Genomic DNA, 23360 nt, shown 5'->3' with positions numbered 1-23360 from the left:
TTTTAATATTGAGCTGCATGAGCTGTTTATATATTTTGGAGGTTAATCCTTTGTTGATTCGTTTGCAAATATTTTCTCCCATTCTGAGGGTTGTCTTTTAGTCTTGTTTGTAGTTTCCTTTGCTGTGCAAAAGCTTTGAAGTTTCATTAGGTCCCATTTGTTTATTTTTGTTTTTATTTCCATTACTCTAGGAGGTGGATCAAAAAAGATCTTGCTGTGATTTATGTCAAAGAGTGTTCTTCCTATGTTTTCCTCTAAGAGTATTATAGTGTCCAGTCTTACATTTAGGTCTCGAATCCATTTTGAGTTTATTTTTGTGTATGGTGTTAGGGAGTGTTCTAATTTCATTCTTTTACATGTAGCTGTCCAGTTTTCCCAGCACCACTTATTGAAGAGACTGTCTTTTCTCCATTGTATATCCTTACCTCCTTTGTCATAGATTAGTTGGCCATAGGTGTGTGGGTTTATCTCTGGGCTTTCTGTCCTGTTCCATTGATCTGTATCTCTGTTTTTGTGCCAGTACCATATTGTCTTGATTACTGTAGCTTTGTAGTATAGTCTGAAGTCAGGGAGTATGATTCCTGCAGCTCCGTTTTTTTCCCTCAAAACTGCTTTGGCTATTCGGGGTCTTTTGTGTCTCCATACAAATTTTAAGATGTTTTGTTCTAGTTCCGTAAAAAATGCCATTGGTAATTTGATAGAGATTGCATTGAATCTGTAGATTGCTTTGGGTAGTATAGTCATTTTCACAATATTGATTCTTCCAATCCAAGAACATGTTATATCTCTCCATCTGTTGGTATCATCTTTAATTTCTTTCATCAGTGTCTTATAGTTTTCTGCCTACAGGTCTTTTGTCTCCCTAGGTAGGTTTATTCCTAGGTATTTTATTCTTTTTGTTGCAGTGGTAAATGGGAGTGTTTCCTTAATTTCTCTTTCAGATTTTTCATCATTAGTGTATAGGAATGCAAGAGATTTCTGTGCATTAATTTTGTATCCTGCAACTTTACCAAATTCATTGATTAGCTCTAGTAGCTTTCTAGTGGCATCTTTAGGATTCTCTATGTATAGTATCATGTCATCTGCAAACAGTGACAGCTTTACTTCTTCTTTTCCAATTTGCATTCCTTTTATTTCTTTGATTGCCGTGACTAGGACTTCCAAAACTATGTTGAATAACAGTGGTGAGAGTGGACATCCTTGTCTTGTTCCTGATCTTAGAGAAAATGCTTTCAGGTTTTCACCATTGAGAATGATGTTTGCTGTGGGTTTGTTGTGTATGGCCTTTATTATGTTGAGGTAGGTTCCCTCTATGCCCACTTTCTGGAGAGTTTTTATCATAAATGGGTGTTGAATTTTCTTTTTCTGCATCATTGAGATGATCATATGGTTTTTATTCTTCAATTTGTTAATATGTTGTATCACATTGATTGATTTGCATATATTGAAGAATCCTTGATTCCTGGTATAAATCCCACTTGACCATGGTGTATGATCCTTTTAATGTGTTGTTGGATTCTGTTTGCTAGTATTTTGTTGAGGATTTTTGCATCTATATTCATCAGTGATATTGGTCTGTAACTTTCTTTTTTTGTAGTATCTTTGGTTTTGGTATCAGAGTGATGGTGGCCTCATAGAATGCGTTTGGGAGTGTTCCTTCCTCTGCAATTTTTTGGAAGAGTTTGAGAAGGGTGGGTGTTAGCTGTTCTCTAAATGTTTGATAGAATTCACCTGTGAAGCCATCTGGTCCTGGACTTTTGTTTGTTGGAAGATTTTTAATCACAGTTTCAATTTCATTACTTGTGATTGGTCTGTTCATATTTTCTATTTCTTCCTGGTTCAGCCTTGGAAGTTTATACCTTTCTAAGAATTTGTCCGTTTCTTCCAGGTTGTCCATTTTATTGGCATAGAGTTGCTTGTAGTAGTCTCTTAGGATGCTTTGTCTTTCTGCGGTGTCCATTGTAACTTCTCCTTTTTCATTTCTAATTTTGTTGATTTGAGTCCTCTCCCTCTTTTTCTTGATGAGTCTGGCTAATGGTTTATCAATTTTGTTTATCTTCTCAAAGAACTAGCTTTTAGTTTTATTGATCTTTGCTATTGCTTTCTTTGTTTCCATTTCATTTATTTCTGCTCTGATCTTTATGATTTCTTTCCTTCTACTAACTTTGGGTTTTGTTTGTTCTTCTTTCTCTAGTTCCTTTAGGTGTAAGGTTAGATTGTTTATTTGAGATTTTTCTTGTTTCTTGAGGTAGGCTTGTATTGCTATAAACTTCCCTCTTAGAACTGCTTTTGCTACATCCCATAGGTTTTGGATCGTCGTGTTTTCATTGTCATTTGTCTCTAGGTATTTTTGGATTTCCTCTTTGATTTCTTCAGTGATCTCTTGGTTATTTAGTAACGTATTGTTTAGCCTCCATGTGTTTGGGTTTTTTACGTTTTTTTTCCCTGTAATTGATTTCTAATGTCATAGCATTGTGGTTAGAAAAGATGCTTGATATGATTTCAATTTTCTTAAATTTACTGAGGCTTGATTTGTGACCCAAGATGTGATCTATCCTGGAGAATGTTCCATGTGCACTTGAGAAGAAAGTGTAATCTGCTGTTTTTGGATGGAATGTCCTATAAATATCAATTAAATCTATCTGGTCTATTGTGTCATTTAAAGCTTCTGTTTCCTTAGTAATTTTCTGTTTGGATGATCTGTCCATTGGTGTAAGTGAGGTGCTAAAGTACCCCACTGTTATTGTGTTACTGTCGATTTCCTCTTTTATAGCTGTTAGCAGTTGCCTTATGTATTGAGGTACTCCTCTGTTGGGAGCATATATGTTTATAATTGTTATATCTTCTTCTTGGATTGATCCCTTGATCACTATGTAGTGTCCTTCCTTGTCTCTTGTAACATTCTTTACTTTAAAGTCTATTTTATCTGATATGAGTATTGCTACTCCAGCTTTCTTTTGATTTCCATTTGCATGGAATATCTTTTTTCCATCCCCTCACTTTCGGTCTGTATGTGTCCCTAGGTCTGAAGTGGGTCTCTTGTAGACAGCATATACATGGGTCTTGTTTTTGTATCCATTCAGCAAGCCTGCGTCTTTTGGTTGGAGCATTTAATCCATTCACATTTAAGGTAATTATCAATATGTATGTTCCTATGACCATTCTCTTAATTGTTTTGGGTTTGTTTTTGTAGGTCCTTTTCTTCTCTTGTGTTTCCCACTTAGAGCAGTTCCTTTAGCATTTGTTGTAGAGCTGGTTTGGTGGTGCTGAATTCTCTTAGCTTTTGCTTGTCTGTAAAGCTTTTGATTTCTCTGTTGAATCTGAATGAGATTCTTGTTGGGTAGAGTAATCTTGGTTGTAGATTCTTCCCTTTCATCATCATTTTAAGTATATCATGCCAGTCCCTTCTTTCTTGTACAGTTTCTGCTGAGAAATCAGCTGTTAACCTTCTGCGAGTTCCCTTGTTTGTTATTTGTCATTTTTCCCTTGTTGCTTTCAGTAATTTTTCTTTGTCTTTAATTTTTGCCAATTTGATTACTATGTGTCTCGGCGTGTTTCTCCTGTATGGGACTCTCTGTGCTTCCTGGACTTGGGTGGCTATTTCCTTTCCCATGTTAGGGAAGTTTTCGACTATAATCTCTTCAAATATTTTCTCTGGTCCTTTCTCTCTCTCTTCTCCTTCTGGGACCCCTATAATGCGAATGTTGCTGTGTTTAATGTTGTCCCAGAGGTCTCTTAGGCTGTCTTCATTTCTTTTCATTCTTTTTTCTTTATTCTGTTCTGCAGCAGTGAATTCCACCATTCTGTCTTCCAGGTCACTTATCCATTCTTCTGCCTCAGTTATTCTGCTATTTATTCCTTCTAGTGTATTTTTCATTTCAGTTATTGTATTGTTCATCTCTGTTTGTTCTTTAATTCTTCTAGGTCTTTGTTAAACATTTTTTGCATCTTTTCGATCTTCGCCTCCATTCTTTTTCCGAGGTCCTGGATCATCTTCACTATCATTATTCTGAGTTCTTTTTCCGGAAGGTTGCCTATCTCCACTTCATTTAGTTGTTTTTTGGGGTTTTATCTTGTTCCTTCATCTGGTACATAGTCCTCTGCCTTTTCATCTTGTCTATCTTTCTGTGAATGTGGGTTTTTTTCCACAGGCTGCAGGATTGTAGTTCTTCTTGCTTCTGCTGTCTGCCCTCTAGGAACATTTTTGTTTCCAAATAATCTTCTTAAGGGAACAGTTCAGAAATAATTAGATTGGTAGTGACAAACACATTGGATATTCTAGACCTAATTAACAAAATAGACAACAAAACCACATGGCATAGTCATTTTTCTAAATTCTTAAAGACCCATTAAGCCAAATTTTAGAAATACAAATATAAGTGATTTCATATTCGAGCATTTTTCTCCTTTTTAAAAAAAAATAAATACATTTATTTTTTTTTAAAAAAGAGTGTTGCTCTGAGTGGGAATGAGTGTCCCTTCATTCATACATAGAAAGTAAAATGTGTATGAATATAGAGGTGTGACATGACACACCTGACATCACTGTGTCAAAGCAGTCCCTCCTGCCCTAACTCAGAGCAGCTCCCTTTCCAACTCTCCAATCAGCATTCATGGCATCACTGCTCTTTCCTTCACCAGAGCTCACAACATTTGCTCTGAATCTTCCCTTTTCTTGCCAGTCTCTTCCCATTTACTATCAATTTTTCATACAAGGTGCCTCCTAGGAATGTTGCTTCTTCTTCATAAGCCCAGCCACTTCTCAAGGATAATACCTCAACCCCTGTACAAGTGTCCATTCTGGTCTTCCTGCTTCCACTCAAATCTCCTGGGCTCAGAAGTGCTGGCGTGCTCTTCTTCATCTTTAATTTTTATCACACAGTTCTACTGCTTGAGAAGTAGCACTCCAAGGCCCTCATTATCTGACTTACCCTCTGCAAACTCATAGCTCATTACTTTAAAATAGATATTCTGTTACAGGTCCCTTTAAGGCTGTGTTGTTTACCGTACCTAATGCTAAGTTTTGATGGAAATCCATCGACATGGTATTATACTCATCCCTGCCATCTTACCAGAAAATAATGACCATAATTTCACCATTAACCTTTCACTTAACCTTTTACTTTTTTTTAAAGCGAGGAATCAAACGTCTGGTTATGTATGCTCATGGGTGCTCGTGTAATGAAAATGAAATTAATTCAGTTAACACTTCCTGAAATTCTTCTCTTTAACTTTACCTTGCCAAAGTTCACCTTCACAGTTTTGGTTAGAGCACGTGGTAGAGGAGAAGTTAAAATATTACCACTCTGGTTTGGCTCAGTTAAATACTCTATGACATTAAAATTCTTTTTAGATTTTTTTACCTGAAATTTTGTGCAGAATTTTTACACTTTTAGAAGAAGAAAGATTTTTTTTTTTTTTTTGGTTGGTTTGTTGGTTTGGTTCATTAATATTTTTTTAAAATCTTAAAAAAAAACCAGTGTAAAAGTAACATCTCATGATACCATGTTTTTAAGTGCCTGGTTAGGAGAGTTGGTACCTATTCACATTTAGCTTAAAATATTATTTGGGGAGAGATATGATTTATCATACTGATTCTGGCTAAAATAATATGTTACTTGAATATCAGAGTTTTGAAACTGAACCTAGCTATATATATGCATGGTCATCTTTATGAAAATGGTATAAGAGCACAATAAGATTTTTGCTGCTAAAACATCAGTTTGAAAATATTACCTGAATGATTTTGAATAACTAATGCAATTCAGGCATAGTGGTAATTCATCAGTATGCATGTGCTTTTGTATTTCTACCTATAAATTTTTTTTTTATTTTACTGTTTCTTAATGGGTTTGGAAACTGTATGTTTTTAACTAACAAAACAGTTGCAACCCTAGGAACCTAAAAAATTAATGTACACGTGTCAATCAGACCATTTACTCTATACCCTATGGTTTTCACACATACATTTTTTAATCTTAACATATTTGCCATTTTTTCTTTAAATATTTATAATTTTGAAGTGGAAAGGAAGTTATAATTTTTTAGTGCATACACTTACTTTGTACCTGAACTTATACTTTCCCCCCTCAAATTTCTAAGAAATAGTATTACTGATGGGAAATCCTTTCTAGGAATTCGTTGAGAATAGGAGTTAGATTACTTTTTAAAATTATTTCTTAACAGTGTAATTCAGAATGTTCAGTATAGGTGATTGTGCCAAAGAAGCCAACAGAGTCAGGTCTACGGCCTGACTTTGGGATTGCAGTGAATCACACCACACCAAAGCGTGAATTTGGATCAGTGCTTTTGTTTACTCTTTTATTTAACTTATTTGTTTTGTGGCTTTAGTTTGCTTTGGACTTTCTTGTATTTCTATAGAAGTGAAGGGGAACGTATTTTAAACCTTTGGGAGTTTTATATGATTTTAACCCAAAGAATTAAAGCCTGTGAATGATTCATCGTCTCATGGTTCCTGAAAGAGTTTATTCAGATATATATCTCCATCATCTTTATTTTTCAGTTCTCTTTCCTTGTTAGCATGAGGGCTTAGCTTTTGGTGGAGACATTAACAGTTTATAAAAAAACTCTTCTTCTTTACACTCTTCTGTGGTCCTCTGGGAAGGAAGTTAAGAATGACAGAAAGCTTTCAGGAGAGCCTCAGACCAATTCTACGAAAAACTTGATTGTTTTTCTGAAGGAAAGTATGTTTCAAAGAAATTGTATTACCAGAAATGAATTATCTTTGATTCAGTTTCATAACCAGTTTAATAAGCTAGTTTTTCTTTTCTCTTTTTTGGTTTTTCATTTTAATTTCATGATTTTGAAATTCATTCAGTAAACTTTTATTGAACATCTATTATATGTACATAAAACACTCTACTAGACATTATAATCAAAATAATCATTTTGAAGCTGTATTTCTAGCTGCATTATTTGGTAGTATTTCTACTTATATTTGACACTTGGAATGTTTAATCTGACTTAGGGAGATTTAGGATCCTGAGTTTGACATCATAACAAGCTATTTTAGTTCATTTAAGATATGATGATATATTGTGACAGCAACTGTAAAATGCCTGGTTAATTCATATGTAACTGTTATATAATTAGTATAGAGCTACTTCCTTTAAAAGTATACTATGAAATAAAATACTTTCAAGTAATTTTATCAAACACAATTTTAGAAAACCTCTGAAAATATATGTTAAAAACTACTTATAAATTCTGCCTGATATTTTTATCTGTACATTTTATACCTATATGGGGCTTTTATTTTTTTAATAAATTTATTTATTTATTTATTTATTTATTTATTTATTTATTTTTGGCTGCATTGTGTCTTCGTTCCTGTGCGCAGGCTTTCTCTAGTTGCGGCGAGCAGGGGCTATTCTTCTTTGTGGTGTGAGGGCTTTTTTTTTTTTAAGAATCAATTCTGTTTATTTATTTTTGGTTGTGTTGGGTCTTCGTTGCTGCACGTGGGCTTTCTCTAGTTGCGGAGAGCAGGGGCTACTCTTCATTGCGGTGCGAGGGCTTCTCATTGTGGTGGCTTCTCTTGTCACGGACCACCAGCTCTAGGCGCGCGGGCTTCAGTAGTCGTGGCATGCGGTCTCAGTAGTTGTGGCTCACAGGCTGTAGAGCGCAGGCTCAGTAGTTGTGGCACGCGGGCTTAGTTGCTCCGCGGCATGTGGGATCTTCCCAGCCCAGGGCACAAACCCATGTCCCCTGCATTGGCAGGCGTATTCTTAACCACTGCACCACCAGGGAAGTCCCTTTGTGGCTTTTATTTATTCATTTATTTTAATAAATTTTGTGGGGAGGTGTTTTGAGAAGCCACTTGATTTTGTACCTGGTTATCAGAAAAAAGTAACTGAATAATCATATTGCTTTTTTTGACGATATGTGTTATTTGGGGACAAACAAAGATCTTTGCTTTTTTAATTTATTTAGTTTTCCTGTTTATCTTTCTCTTTTTTTTCCCTGCTAATCTCTGATGCTTCTTTTTCACTTACTTCTGTTCTTAGTTATCATTGCACAGTTGGACAACAGTTTGAATTCAGCAGTTAGTTAAAAAGATCTTCTAGGGACATAATAAATAGAAATAAAATATATTGTTCAGTTGATTTCCTTAAAATGTTGACATTTGATTTTCTCCTCATGAGGAATGTATCTTTTATATTGAAGATAATTTATGTGTCTGAAGTATTGACTCTGAAGTGACTGTTGGAATTAAATGACCCAAATAGGTAAAAAGAAAGTTTCCCCAGATAAAATGGTTGAAATGCAAGCAAAAATTGATGAGGAGAGAAAAGCACTTGAAACAAAGCTTGACATGGAAGAAGAAGAAAGAAACAAGGCTAGAGCTGAGTTAGAGAAACGGGAAAAAGATCTTCTTAAGGCTCAGTGAGTATTACTGAATTGAGATGGATTTGTGATTTAAATTTCCTGGTTTTTCTCATAGGATGTATAAGCAAGAAAATTGAATAGTAATTAAAAGCAATACTACACAGTTGTGTAGTTTGGTAGAGGTGTTACATAATTATATTCCTATTTTGAAATTTTACATCCAAATCCTTGTTAAATTTGGGGAAATTTAGTAGAATAGTAGATAATTGATGGATACAGAGTGTTCTTATTTTAATTAACAGACAAGAGCATCAGTCTTTGCTAGAGAAACTATCTGCACTGGAGAAGAAGGTAATTGTTGGTGGTGTTGATTTGTTGGCAAAAGCTGAGGAACAAGAGAAACTTCTTGAAGAATCCAACATGGAACTGGAAGAAAGGAGGAAAAGAGCAGAGCAACTTCGCAGAGAACTTGAGGAAAAAGAGGTAATGTAAATTTTTGTTTTTGGTTGTTGCTTCACCTAAGGTATTTAACTTTTCTAGAGAAAAGCTTAATATCTATAATCTTAATAAAAATTTTTAAAAATAAATTTATTTATTTATTTTTAGCTGTGTTGGGTCTTCGTTGCTGCGCGTGGGCTTTCTCTAGTTGCGGAGAGCGGGGGATACTCTTTGTTGCAGTGCACAGGCTTCTCATTGCAGTGGCTTCTCTTGTTGCAGAGCACGGGCTCTAGGCACACAGGCTCAGTAGTTGTGGCACGTGGGCTTAGTTGCTCTGTGGCAGGTGGGATCTTCCCGGATCAGGGCTCGAACCCATGTCCCCTGCATTGGCAGGTGGATTCTTAACCACTGCGCCACCAGGGAAGTCCCAGGTGTGCAGGCTTCACATTGCGGTGGCCTCTCTTGTTGTGGAGCATGGGTTCTAGGCATGTGGGCTTCAGTAGTTGTGGCACATGGGCTGAGTAGTTGTGGCTTGTGGGCTCTAGAACGCAGGCTCAGTAGTTGTGGTGCACGGGCTTAGTTCGTCCGCAGCATGTGGGATCTTCCCGGACCAGGGATAGAACCCATGTCCCCTGCATTGGCAGGTGGATTCTTAACCACTGTGCCACGAGGGAAGTCCCTTAATAAAATTTTAAAGCATATCTGTGGATTGCTTTGAATGATAATAGTTGCTAAACATTTATGTCATTTGTTAAATAATTAAACTTGTGATTTAATGAAGAAAATTATTCTGAAGTTTATCACTTTATGTCATAGCAAGAACGCTTGGATATTGAAGAAAAGTATACCAGTTTGCAAGAAGAAGCGCAAGGAAAGACCAAGAAATTAAAGAAAGTTTGGACTATGCTGATGGCTGCGAAGTCAGAGGTTGGTCTTTTAGAAGTTACCTATTATTGTAGTTTGAATTTTTTAGAAAAGAATTTCTTTGATTAAGTATGATTAAGAATCCTAAAGGAATCATAATGTGTGCTTACAATTTTAAAGAAATAAAATTTTTGCCTTTATTTGCAATTTTTTTAAAATTTATTTTTGGTTGTGTTGGGTCTTCGTTTCTGTGTGAGGGCTTTCTCTAGTTGCGGCAAGCGGGGGCCACTCTTCATCGCGGTGCGTGGGCCTCTTACTATCGCTGCCTCTCTTATTGTGGAGCACAGGCTCCAGACGCGCAGGCTCAGTAGTTGTGGCTCACGGGCCCAGTTGCTCCGGGGCATGTGGGATCTTCCCAGACCAGGGCTCGAACCCATGTCCCTTGCATTGCCAGGCGGATTCTCAACCACTGCACCACCAGGGAAGCCCTATTTGCAATTTTTAATTTCAGCTGTTAAGCTCAATTGTCTATTTCCAACCTTAACTAATAACATGGAGTAGACAATGATAGATAGTGTCATTCTGTCCATTGTTTTTGTGAAAGAACTGGATAAGCTCTTACAAGGTTTCCTAGACCACTGCCCTATGTCAGATGGAATTGTTTTGTATTTAAAATCTTGTTTGTCCTTAGTATTTTCATTGATTTTCTGTTAGATGGCCGATCTCCAACAGGAACATCAGAGGGAAATTGAAGGCCTCTTGGAGAACATTCGACAACTTAGCCGGGAGCTTCGACTTCAGATGCTTATTATTGATAACTTTATACCTCAGGATTATCAGGTAAGTGGGAAGTTTTCTCTCCTAGGTATTAGGTCACTTGGCTGGGGTTAAGGACTAAAGAAATATAATTTCTAATTTAATTAATGGTAAATATTTACATTTCAGTTGCTGATGATAAAATTTTCTTGAACTAATGGCCATCACATTTCACTTCAGCTGTTAACTGTTCTTAATACATAATTCTCTGAGTAACTAAGTATCTGAATAAGAATTTCTTAGTCCTGGGAGGAAGGCCAAATTCATGTAATTCATGTAAAGGTATAGGTCCTGTTTATTCTTTCAACATTCTTTATCCTGTAATTAGAATAAACAAAACTCCTGTGCTAACCTTTTCTCCTTGTTTATGGATGCTAATTCTGTGTGTGTGTGGGTGGGGGAATGGTAAAACATACATAAAATTTACCATTTTAACTATTTTTTTTTTTACATCTTTACTGGAGTATAATTGCTTTACAATGGTGTGTTAGTTTCTGCTGTACAACAAAGTGAATCAGCTATAAGTATACATATATCCCCATATCCCCTCCCTCTTGCATCTTCCTCCCACCCTCCCTATCCCACCCCTCTAGGTGGTCACAAAGTATTGAGCTGATCTCCCTGTGCTATGCAGCAGCTTCCCACTAGCTATCTATTTTACATTTGGTAGTGTATATATGTCCATGCCACTCTCTCACTTGGTCCCAGCTTCCCCTTCCCCCACTGTGTCCTCAAGTCTGTTCTTTACGTCTGCGTCTTTATTCCTGCCCTGCCACTAGGTTCATCAGTACCGTGTTTTTAGATTCCATATATGTGCGTTAGCATACGGTATTTGTTTTTCTCTTTCTGACTTACTTCACTCTGTATGACAGAGTCTGGGTCCATCCACCTCACTACAAATTACTCAATTTCGTTCCTTTTTATGGCTGAGTAATATTCCACTGTATATATGTGCTACATCTTCTTTAACGATTCATCTCTTGATGGACATTTAGGTTGCTTCCATGTCCTGGCTATTGTAAATAGTGCTGCAGTGAACTATTTTTAAGAGTATAGTTCATTGACATTAAGTACATTCACAGTGTTGTGCAGTGATCACTACCATCCATCTCTAGAAAAATGCTAACTCTAAATACTACTATAATTTAAAAATCTTAGCCTCTATTATTCTTTTCCCCAAATTTCTGTCTTTCCAGTATATTTTAGTAAACTTTAACATTGATTTTTTTTAACATCTTTATTAGAGTATAATTGCTTTACAATGGTTTGTTAGTTTCTGCTTTATAACAAAGTGAATCATTTATACATATACATATGTCCCCATATCTCTTCCCTCTTGCATCTCCCTCCCTCCCACCCTCCCTATCCCACCCCTCTAGGTGGTCACAAAGCACCGAGCTGATCTCCCACTGCTATGCGGCTGCTTCCCACTAGCTATCTATTTTACGTTTGGTAGTGTATATATGTCCATGCCACTCTCTCACTTTGTCCCAGCTTACCCTTCCCCCTCCCCATATCCTCAAGTCCATTCTCTAGTAGGTCTGCATCTTTATTCCCGTCTTGCCCCTAGGTTTTTCTGACCATTTTTTTTTCGATTCCGTATATATGTGTTAGCATACGGTCTTTGTTTTTCTCTTTCTGACTTACTTCACTCTGTATGACAGCCTCTAGGTCCATCCACCTCACTACAGATAACTCAGTTTCGTTCCTTTTTATGGCTGAGTAATATTCCATTGTATATATGTGCCACATCTTCTTTATCCATTCATCTGTTGATGGACACTTAGGTTGCTTCCATGTCCTGGCCATTGTTAATAGAGCTGCACTGAACATTTTGGTACATGACTCTTTTTGAATTATGGTTCTCTCAGGGTATATGCCCAGTAGTGGGATTGCTGGGTCGTATGGTAGTTCTATTTTTAGTTTTTTAAGGAACCTCCATACTGTTCTCCATAGTGGCTGTATCAATTTACATTCCCACCAACAGTGCAAGAGAGTTCCCTTTTCTCCACACCCTCTCCAGCATTTATTGTTTGTAGATTTTTTGATGATGGCCATTCTGACCGGTTTGAGATGATATCTCATTGTAGTTTTGATTTGCATTTCTCTAATGATTAATGATGTTGAGCATTCTTTCATGTGTTTGTTGGCAATCTGTATATCTTCTTTGGAGAAATGTCTATTTAGGTCTTCTGCCCATTTTTGGATTGGGTTGTTTGTTTTTTTGATATTGAGCTGCATGAGTTGCTTGTATGTTTTGGAGATTAATCCTTTGTCAGTTGCTTCATTTACAAATATTTTCCCCCATTCTGAGGGTTGTCTTTTCGTCTTGTTTATGGTTTCCTTTGCTGTGCAAAAGCTTTGAAGTTTCATTAGGTCCCATTTGTTTATTTTTTTTTACTTGTTTTTATTTCCATTTCTCTAGGAGGTGGGTCAAAAAGGATCTTGCTGTGATTTATGTCATTGAGTGTTCTGCCTATGTTTTCCTCTAAGAGTTTGATGGTGTCTGGCCTTACATTTAGGTCTTTAATCCATTTTGAGTTTATTTTTGTGTATGGTGTTAGGGAGTATTCTAATTTCGTTCTTTTACATGTAGCTGTCCAGTTTTCCCATCACCACTTATTGAAGAGGCTGTCTTTTCTCCATTGTCTATTCTTGCCTCCTTTATCAAAGATAAGGTGACCATATGTGCGTGGGTTTATCTCTGGGCTTTCTATCCTGTTCCACTGATCTATATTTCTGTTTTTGTGCCAGTAGCATACTGTCTTGATTACTGTAGCTTTGTAGTATAGTCTGAAGTCAGGGAGCCTGATTCCTCCAGCTCCATTTTTCTTTCTCAAGATTGCTTTGGCTATTCGGGGTCTTTTGTGTTTCCACACAAATTGTGAAATTTTTTGTTCTAGTTCTGTGAAACATGCCAGTGGTAGTTTGATAGGGATTGCCTTGAATCTGTAGATTGCTTTGGGTAGTAGAGTCATTTTCACAATGTTGATTCTTCCAATGCAAGAACATGGTATATCTCTCCATCTATTTGTATCATCTTTAATTTCTAACATTGATTTTTTAAAATTTATTTTGAATCTATATACAGCTTTAAGAATTTTGTCTGAATATAAGCCTTAGTATTTTTTTTCCTTTGGACCTCAGCTGCACAGAATTAATATTTGGTTCACAATATACTGTCCTTGATGGTCCTTGGATGGCCTACTTTTGTTTAGTTAGTTAGTTATTTTGTAGTGAACTTGTCACCCAAAACAAAAGCTAGGACCATGGTAGTGACCTGTTTCTAACCAAATGGTTTCCCTCTCGCCTCTTCTATCCCTTTACCTCTTCAAACTCAAGGTAACCACCATCCTGAATGCCATGTTCTTTATTTCTTTGCTTTTTATTTTTATATAGTTTAGTTGTATCTACATGTATTCCTTGAAAGTGTATATTTTAAAATATATAAAAGGGGCATCATGCAGTATATAATGTTTTGAGACTTAAATTTTTTCACTTACTATATTAAGATTTTAGTTCCATGAATATTTTTCAGTATTTTAAATGTTATTAAATATTAAAAGTAGATCATCTCTGACTCTTTTAAAAGGAAATGATTGAAAACTATGTCCATTGGAATGAAGACATAGGGGAATGGCAACTAGTGAGTATTAACCTTCATCCTTTCATGAAATACTTATGGAATACTTCCTGTAGACTGGAGTTTTACTGGCTACAATGCGGAGAAAGGTGGTCCAGAGGATGAATCAAATGAGAAGCCACTGGGGTGGATAAGATGTTTTAATAATTATGTTATAACACACAGAATATTCTGTGTGTTATACATAGTAGAGATGGTGTAGTTTGGTGTATAGGACTGAATGACCTCTGGGGTCCCTTTCTATTCCAGCATTCAAATCATGTTTTATGAGTGTACCATCAGTATATCTCATAGTAATTTGCCTCATTCATAGTATTAATTGCTAATTAAGATAATTCTCCTCCCCTTCTTTTTTCCTTTTTTGAGAAATGTGTTGCCTACACAGGAAATAACATGAGAAAGCAGACTCCAGTTCCTGATAAAAAGGAGAAAGACGTAAGAGTGCTTTTTTAAAAAAAAAAAAACAAAAAAAACTACAGTTGGTTCTTTATAGGAATGTGGGTCACTAAATTGTGTTATCATCATGATATCTATTAATCAGCTCAGCTGAAAAATAGGCTACTATTTTGAGAATAGAGGCTCTAGGATGGGGTGATTATTAGGACAGTTCTGTTCACCTTCAGTCGTGATGGCAGGCTTATCATTTCTACGACAGGAGTGGCATGTAGTTCTCTTTGGAGACTTTTCACCATCTCTCTGGGCCTTGGGGATTTGGTTAGAGACTAGAATAAGTCTGTCCTTTTCAAAGCTGGTCCTAGTCTTAGGTCAACAAGAGGAAGTAGCAGCTTTAGGGAAAACAGCAACAGTTTTTCTTTACTACTAAGGAATTTATAGTGTGTCTGGGCTTCTTCACCAACACTTGGTGAATACATTTGAGATAAATGGCATTAGAAAAAGATATCTTTAGATATTTATTTGGTTTTGTCTTTGGCTTTTTTTCCTAAGAGTTTATTTAGTATTTTAAATCTTCCCCCAAATCTGGTTTGAATTCTTCTGTAAGAATGTCTTGTGTTTATTTCCTTTACATATAGCCCTTTGAAGTGGACCTTTCCCATGTATATCTTGCCTATACTGAGGAGAGCCTACGGCAGTCCTTGATGAAATTAGAGAGGCCACGTACTTCAAAGGGGAAAGCAAGGCCAAAGACAGGGAGAAGGTAAGAACTGTCTTTGAGTCCCATGAGCCAAAGGCAATGAGATTTTCAAATTAAGTACATTTAAAGGAAATTTAGTTAACATGATAAGTATTTTGTCTGATATATTTAACTAAATATTGAAGTCCTATGTAGTTACGATTTGAGTAAATAAACTCTGGCTAAAGAATTAAGGTCTTCCAACTCTTTAGCCCTCCTGAGTAGTAGAATTTATTGTTAATTTACTTTGTTCTTTCCAAATGTATAATAAGTCATTACTATTTTAATTCCTTAATCCTTACACTAATTATTCTAGTGAGATGCTAATTAATTTGCCTCATTAGACTCCCAAGGTATTGTATTCAGCTGATTCATTTTTCTGTCATGAATACTGCCCCAAGAACCTTGATTTCCTCAGTCACCAGTTAAATAAAACTTCTCTGTCTTTCCCTCTCCTTTGACTATTGAGTAGTCTATATGTATTGTAACATAGCCCAGAGAAATGAGGATGTGAAAGCCCTGGGCTGGAGCTTATTTCTTCTCTCCCTTCCCTACATTAAGTACTGTTCAGCTTATTTAAACTGACTAACAGACTTTGGGGCTCCTGAAATGATAGGAAATAATAAGCTTATATTTTTCCCTACTTTGAGTACCTAGACTTTTGAGTTACATGTAGGGTGAAGTCTTAAGTTTTAATATTTTTGTGTTACATAATCTCATAGACATAACCTAAGTTTTATAAATTTGGGGAGGAGGAATCAGTAGCATATTAAAAGTGTACAAATTTTTACATTCTTCAGCATTTAGATGTCAGACATTAAAAGCATTTCATATGCCCGCAGAAGCCATGCATGTAATATTAATGAATGAAGCAAATCAATTCAAAGAAACACCAATTCCTCTCTGTCTTTGACTTTTCCACTTTTAATGGAGGTATTTTCCTCTTAACTCTGCAGTTAGTAAGAAAAGTAACAGTGCAAGTATGATGATAAATGGTAAGACAGTTGCCCTCAGTGTGGGAGAAAAATAGGCTGTGGTGTGAGCTGGGGCAAAACGGAGCATGTTCTGTCTGGAGTGAGTGGCCTCTTACCCTGCTTCTAGTTAGTTTGGGGAAAGAGGGCCCGTGGTTTCTGGATCTTCTTGTTTCAGAGGAGAAGCCAGAAATCAGGATTATTTACATGAGATCTCCGTCTTTAGTCACTTTTTAAAAGCTATGTGGACCTAAAACAAACAAGCAAATAATTTGATAAGGTATTTGGATACAGTTTTCAGAATGCTTATTTTAAAATATATACTTTTTCGGTTTAATCTAAAAAAAAAGAAAATGTGAGGTAACATTCGACGAGCCAAACCCAGCATCTCTGTGTACCAGAATTAGTCTGCTGTATTATGAAAACAGTAAATGGCCATAATTATAGACAAATATACACGATAAATGGTTTATTGATACTACATTACATTGCTTGACAATGTTCAATGTGATATTCCTCATTAGAAGCACATATTTCAGTGTGCTAATAAGTAAAACTGCAATAAACATGATGGATTAATGGAACATTTCCATCATTTCCTACACAGTCATCTGTGAGTTGTTGCTTCAGATGATTTGTGACTCTGATTTTCACTGAATAAGCCGGCATCTTTAGCATACCCCAGAAGAGATAATCAGGGGGTTCAAATCTGGCAAGCATGCAGACCGCTTGGCCTGTCCACATTGTCTAGTCCAGTTTATCGTTCACTCACTCCTTCATCACTGTGGGTGGTGGAGTGGAGGGCCATGCTCTTGTGCTCACTCTAGGTGATCTTTCCCTAGCCTGAAAAGGCAGACATTAATTGATCTCATGGTCAAGCATGTCAAACCTTGGCCTGTTTCTAGACTCTGTGGCTGCCTGGTATTGTCTACTACATTATGTAAAGTGTTTGCATTTCAGTCTTTTAGGAAAGCATTCATGTTTTCTTTTTCTCTTCTCCAAACAGAAAGCGTTCTGCAAAGCCTGAAACTGTAATTGACTCTTTACTTCAGTAAATGTTACAGACTTAAAGTCAAAATAAAAATTAGTGATATCCTCATGCCTGGACAAAACCTTTAATTAAAACACTGAAGACTTTTGTGTTATTTCAAATAATGGAAGCTGTAGATCATGCATTAAGACTGGAACTAATAATTTGCCTAATAACTTTTAGTCTATATATATTAAGTTAATATAACATTAAAATTGTACAACTGGTAATTGTTCAAATTGTCATATTAGTTTTCAACTTATACTGTGCAGGGAAGTTGAGAGAGCAGCTTATACTATAGAGAGTTGCAGTTTAAATGTATACATAAATCTGCTAGTGATTTACTCAACTACTGTATATTTAGATAACCGGATATTCAAAATAGAAAAAAAAATGTAAGTCCTGTTTTGCACATAGAAAGTTGCAGGTCTAATTGTCCTATGTTTTCCTGTTATATATGAATGTATGGGCTGCAAATCTAAGAAATGATTCTATCCTAACACCCACCTGGCCTTTTAAATTATGTTCTAATTTTTATACTAACATTCATTGCATTTAAAATATGAGATGGGTGATCTTATTGATCTATAGAAAATTTTATAATTCGATAGTCAATCTTTAGAAGTATACATGTTTAAAAAACAAAAGTTGAAGATATGTTTCATCTGGACCTCTCTTGATTTTTTTTTGCCACGTTGACTTCAAGTCAAATTTTTTGTTTGTTTGTTTTGGTTTCATGTTTCTTGAAACATTGAATCTGTACCTACATATAAAGGAGTCACACCTGCAGAAAATTAAGAAGCTAAATACTGGTCACTAATATTTGCCTCTATGGGTATTATTTTTTTTTAATTCACTTTGAAACATGATTAACTGATGCTTTCCTGTGTCTGAGTTCTAAATTTTGATGAAAATTGCTCTGTTTCTCCCAACTGAGAAAGGTCTCCATTTTCTAGAAAATACAGACAAAGCAAGAAAAATATCTTTTAATTCTTTACCTTTAAAACACTTTGTTTTGTCTTTCTTCTTATTTTATAAAGAAAATATTCTTCCCTGAATTTCTTCCATTGACAAATCCAGTTAGACCGTACCTCTAAAATAAAAATTATTTTTATTTAATAGTAAAAAAAAAAGAGAAAGTCATAGAATTGTTTGTTCTTTTGTTGACTGCTTACAAAATTTTTATTTTTTTAAAGTTATGCTACTACAAAACCACTATATATATATATATATATATATATATATATATATATATATATATATATATATATATATATATCTTTTATGAGTTTTAAAATTATGTAATCAGCCCTGAAACACATTGGCTACAAGTTTTAAGACTTCATAAATGAGTATTTATTAAGTTAACATTCTTTTAGTAAGTTTGGTTAAATTTTGGTTTATAATTACAAAGATGTATATAGAATGGGAGTGAGTGAATGTAGCGTTATTTGTGAGGTGGTGGTAAAAATGTGTCCATAAATTTAAAGTACATTCCAAAGGTGATGTACTAAATATCCTGTGTATGGTGAATGTTTTCTAGGTAATAAGAATTGCAGTTAACTGGCAGCATTTTCTTTGTAACGTGTAAGATAGTTAGACATTTATAACTTTGTGGGGCATTGTTTAGGTACCATGAAGACTTGAGGTGAATTTATGTCTTGTAAAAGCTTTGTGTAAGCAGAATATCTTGGCAATTGTAGATACATATTTAACTCTGTTAATAATAACTCTAGAGAAATCTTAATTTTACCAGTAGGAAAAAAATATGACTACTTCTTCTTTTTAAAAATGCACGTGTCTACCCTTTAACCATCCAGTCAATAGAAAAGGAATAACTTTAGAATTAAGCTTTAAAACATTATAGAAAATTTAAGCCAGTATGTTAGGGTTTTTTTCTTTTCCACACCACAGCAGTAACAAAACGAAATCTATAAAAAGTCAAAACATTGAGGGATTTTAAAAACAGGCTACTTTAGCAGTTTTTTTTTTTTAAAGCATTTACATTAGAACTGATTATACCAGATGGGCATTAAATATTCATCTTATTTAATACCAAGATTAGATATTGGAGCCAGGCCTGAGTATCCATGTGAAAACATGGGAACCTGACTTTAGAGCTCTTCACTTAGCTCTAATCATAGTATTTCTATGGTTTCTTCACAGTTACTTTGTGTCGTTGTCCACAAATGAAATATTTTGTAACTTCGGTGTTCATTTCATGAAAGTCTATAGATGAACAAACTTGCTCATTATTTGATATAAGAAGCAGATTTAAAATGAGTGTCACATATAAGTAGGTTATTGAATGGCTATTTTTCTCTTTAATTTAAAAAAGTAATATTTATTAAAAGGAGCCTTGGTAGAATGTTGTTTGTGGTATGTTCTTTAGTAAACCTTGCAATTACATGTAGTAATAAGGATATTAAAATATAATAGTATTCCCCATTTTTGTCTAGATTCTTGTGAAGTGTAAGAGTAATCAAGTTGGGGGTTCTACATCTATGTGTTCGTCCCACAAGTAGAATCCATTTGACATGCTGTGGCATCTACTTTCTGGGAAAAGGGGACTTTTTTTTGCTGCAAGAAATTTAAGGTTACTTTGGGGGAGAGGGTGGTGCTACTTCAACTGTAACATGTTTTTAAAATTATGATTATAGGTTTAGGTTGTTTTGTTTTGTTTCTTTCTAGTCTTTTAAAAATATTTTTTCCCTTAACTCTTATCTTAAGGAAAGTCCCTCCCTTTCCTACAGGGCTGTGAATTAAAGAACGGGTAGAGTTTACATTTAAGTATGCCAGTGTCTGCCCAGTTTCTTAATGTATGCATTTGTTTTCCTTTTTAGTTATTCTTTGATCTAAAATGCTAGAAGAAAACATAGATCTTCCTAGTGCCTTTGAACTTATACTGTAGTCTAATTTAAATCATTAATAACTTCAATAGCATTACTACAATACTGTATACTGGCCAAAATTACAAATCATATGATGAGTTTGTCGTATTAATTTCAAAAGCCAACTTTCATTGTATTTTATGTATATATTGTATTTGTTCAAGTTGTATATATTGATATTGTATGTATACATACAGCATGGTTAAATAAGAAATAAAAATCTTTACCTAGTGCCTGTAATAGTGGTCTGCTTCTTTACTGAGCTATTTTTGTGTTTATGTCCATCCTGATCTTAATAGACAGGTTCTTTGTGCTTGGCTCTCAGTTTCATGAGGTTAAGAGAGACCTGTGTAATTTCACACCAGAAACTCTTAATGTTGTGGATCTTTAAACAGAAATCATCATGATACAGAAACCTGGGAGAGATGTTTTTTAAAATGCCCGTTCTCATTGATAAAATTTATTTTCACCAAAAATATTTTAATCCAAGTTTTGTTATCCTTGTCATTAGGTGTTTGAGAACAGAAACCTAAAGAAGTCTGTATGGAAAATGTATCTCACTAAAAGGTAAAAGGAGACGTTTCTTATTGGTAACGATATCATGATCTCTTTCAAAAACTTTTAATGAGCTTAAAATATCTCCAAAACAATAACATTGCTTGGATTATTGTTAATCATGTGTTCTTTGGACAAACATTTATTGATTACCAGACACTGTGCTAGGCAGCCTCAAGAAGTTCACAGAGGACATTGAGAAGTTTTGATCTGTCAGCAAGTTTCAAAGGATTTCAGTGTGCTTTTTGTGTAGAGAGGAGACGCTTCTGGCCATTTCAGGTCTTGCTCTCTTCCTCTTCCCAACTGCTAGCTGGTGTACAACTCCTACACATGTTTGTAGAATATGGAAATAAAATTAGAGGCCTGCCATAGTGTAAGCAAGATAAGCAATAGTGCACCTTCCCACCCGCTGCCCCTCCTCCCCAGTTGAGTTCTGGAGCTGTACTATCACCAAGCGACACCACTAAGGTGCACCCTCAGGGAACCTATTACTGCCTGTTTGTCAGGATGCTGCTGAGAGGTCGTTGTCCATCCCGCCTTCTTATGAAGACCCTCAAGAATCTCTTTTTAAAACCAAGTACAAAAAACCACAAAATAAAAACCCCAAGTACCAGCCTAAGGTACCACGGTTAGTATGTGCCTGCAGGAACTGTTCACACGATTCTGAAGCTGCAGCCTAAACTTAAAGCAAGCTTGGAGGAGCCTTCTAAGCACATGTTATAACATTATCTGAATGTTTCATTCTTAAGCTTTTTTCATTTGCAAAGCAAATGAAGTATTCAGTCCTCCTTCAGAAGTTGAACAAATGTGTGGGAAAATGATTATGAAGAGGCTACTTCAAAAAGAACCTGTTTCCTCTCAGCATTTATCTTGGGCTTCCTGTGACCCAGTCTTCAAGTTACTTTTATCAACGTTATCAGAACATCACTTTGTCTTACCCAAACACGTTTATGGCTCTGACTAAAGAATATGACAGATCAGACATTCTTCTACACCTGCTCCCCTCCCCTACCCCTTTTGAGAGGGCTGGGGAAATTTTAGTTTTTAATCAAAGACTTTATTTCTCCAGTTTTACAAAGGAATTTAACTGGGACTTTACAACTGAATAAAATATTTCTCAGAGTTGATACCAATCTTCACAAGAGGATATTGCCTAACCCAACCTACCAGAGTCATTACAGAAATATTATGTTTGCCTTGATTTCTACTCCATCATGAGTTATGCCACTCAGTCACCAGGTGTCTTCTGTACTTACTGTGGACCCATGCTGTGCTGAGTAGAAGGTCCTTGCAAAGCTCATGACCATGAAAGTGGAGAATGACAGTGCAGCATGTTGAGGGCTGTAGTGAAGGAGAGTGAATGGTGAGCTACCAGGCACAGCATTCCTCCCTAGCAGCTGACACGGTGTTAGAGACTGAACGTTGAACTAGGAAGAAGTTGACACGAAGGATGGATTAGAAGAGAAACACTAGAGAGCTGAGGAGAGAATGTCTGAGTGCTCGGGGCAAAGACAGCTAACCTAGGAGGTTTTAGCACTCCACCTGGGAATGGAGCTCCAGTTGAACTGATGACTTGAACCAGGAAATTGGCTCCGAGACTAGAGAAAAGTGCTTGCCTTGCCCTCAGTGGAAGGTGGTAGGAACTGCGAGGCTAACCTTGTATGCTGGGAGGCCAGGCCATGAGAAAGCTGTACCTTGCACTCTGCCCTGAAATTCCCCCTTCTCAGATGATTTGGGCACCCCGAGAAGCTGACCAAGATGACATGCAGACGAGGGTGGGAAACCTGGACAGGGCACTGGCTAATAGCAACAAGAGAGCCCCTGGGGCTTTTTTTTTTTTTTTTTTAAACGTGATAATCCATTTATTTATTTATTTATTTATTTATGGCTGTATTGGGTCTTCGTTTCTGTGCGAGGGCTCTCTCCAGTTATGGCAAGTGGGGACCACTCTTCATCGCAGTGCGCCGGCCTCTCACTATCACGGCCTCTCTTGTTGCAGAGCACAAGCTCCAGATGCGCAGGCTCAGTAATTGTGGCTCACAGGCCTAGTTGCTCCGCGGCATGTGGGATCTTCCCAGACCAGGGCTCGAACCCGTGTCCCCTGCATTGGCAGGCAGACTCTCAACCACTGCGCCACCAGGGAAGCCCCCCCTGGGGCATTTTTATCAGAGGCCGGCATTTCTAACTTGCCCAAGAATGTTTCAATGAAAGACGTTCAGCCATAGATCTGAGCAAAATGTTTTTTTCTTTCATTCGTTTATTCAATAAGTATTTATTACCTACAAATACCAGTTAGAGATAGAATATATTCATAGGTAAAAGGTGGAAGTAGCTGATAGCAGGGAGGGAGGGGATCAGCCTTTGCTCTCAGTGTCACACATTCCATGCACAGATAAGAGACACGTCCCATGAAGTAGGTATGGGCTGTAACTAAGTTTCCTAAGTGAATGTGCTTAAGCGACAAGCATCTCAACTTTCACTTAATCCTGAAGTTTCTTCACTCATTCTTCTTATGTATGTCCTCCTTGATTCATGTTCTCTCACTCCCTTGGTGAACTCCAGGGCTTACTGTTGGGTATTTCCGTCCGTGGCAGACCTGCCTGGAGCCTGCATATGTCCCTTCTATGGCCTGCTCTAAATCTTTCTTCCGACTGCCTTTCCTTTTACCATTCTG

At 36.3% G+C, this 23360-nt stretch overlaps 1 protein-coding gene across 4 annotated transcripts in view; it reads left to right on the top strand.

Annotated features, from left to right (window-relative positions):
• Positions 1 to 20682, top strand: part of KIF3A (kinesin family member 3A) — a 72811-nt gene extending 52129 nt beyond the window's left edge. For 3 of the 4 annotated variants that reach the window (XM_036847251.1, XM_036847250.1, XM_036847248.1), the window contains 8 exons: positions 8247 to 8403; positions 8649 to 8829; positions 9601 to 9711; positions 10363 to 10488; positions 14057 to 14110; positions 14474 to 14542; positions 15139 to 15263; positions 17217 to 18373. In XM_036847251.1, the coding sequence (XP_036703146.1) occupies positions 8247 to 8403; positions 8649 to 8829; positions 9601 to 9711; positions 10363 to 10488; positions 14057 to 14110; positions 14474 to 14542; positions 15139 to 15263; positions 17217 to 17265 (872 nt within the window). In that variant the 3' untranslated portion in view covers positions 17266 to 18373. Of the gene's footprint in view, positions 1 to 8246; positions 8404 to 8648; positions 8830 to 9600; positions 9712 to 10362; positions 10489 to 14056; positions 14111 to 14473; positions 14543 to 15138; positions 15264 to 17216; positions 18374 to 20642 lie in introns of those variants that run through there. The other variant, XM_036847249.1, reaches the window with a different exon arrangement.
• The last annotated feature ends 2678 nt before the right edge of the window (positions 20683 to 23360 follow it).

This window comes from Balaenoptera musculus, chromosome 3 (genome assembly GCF_009873245.2).
Source record: "Balaenoptera musculus isolate JJ_BM4_2016_0621 chromosome 3, mBalMus1.pri.v3, whole genome shotgun sequence".
NCBI lineage: Eukaryota > Metazoa > Chordata > Mammalia > Artiodactyla > Balaenopteridae > Balaenoptera > Balaenoptera musculus.
The sequence above is the reverse complement of the archived record's forward strand: the minus strand, read 5'-3'. Positions and strand labels throughout refer to the sequence as shown.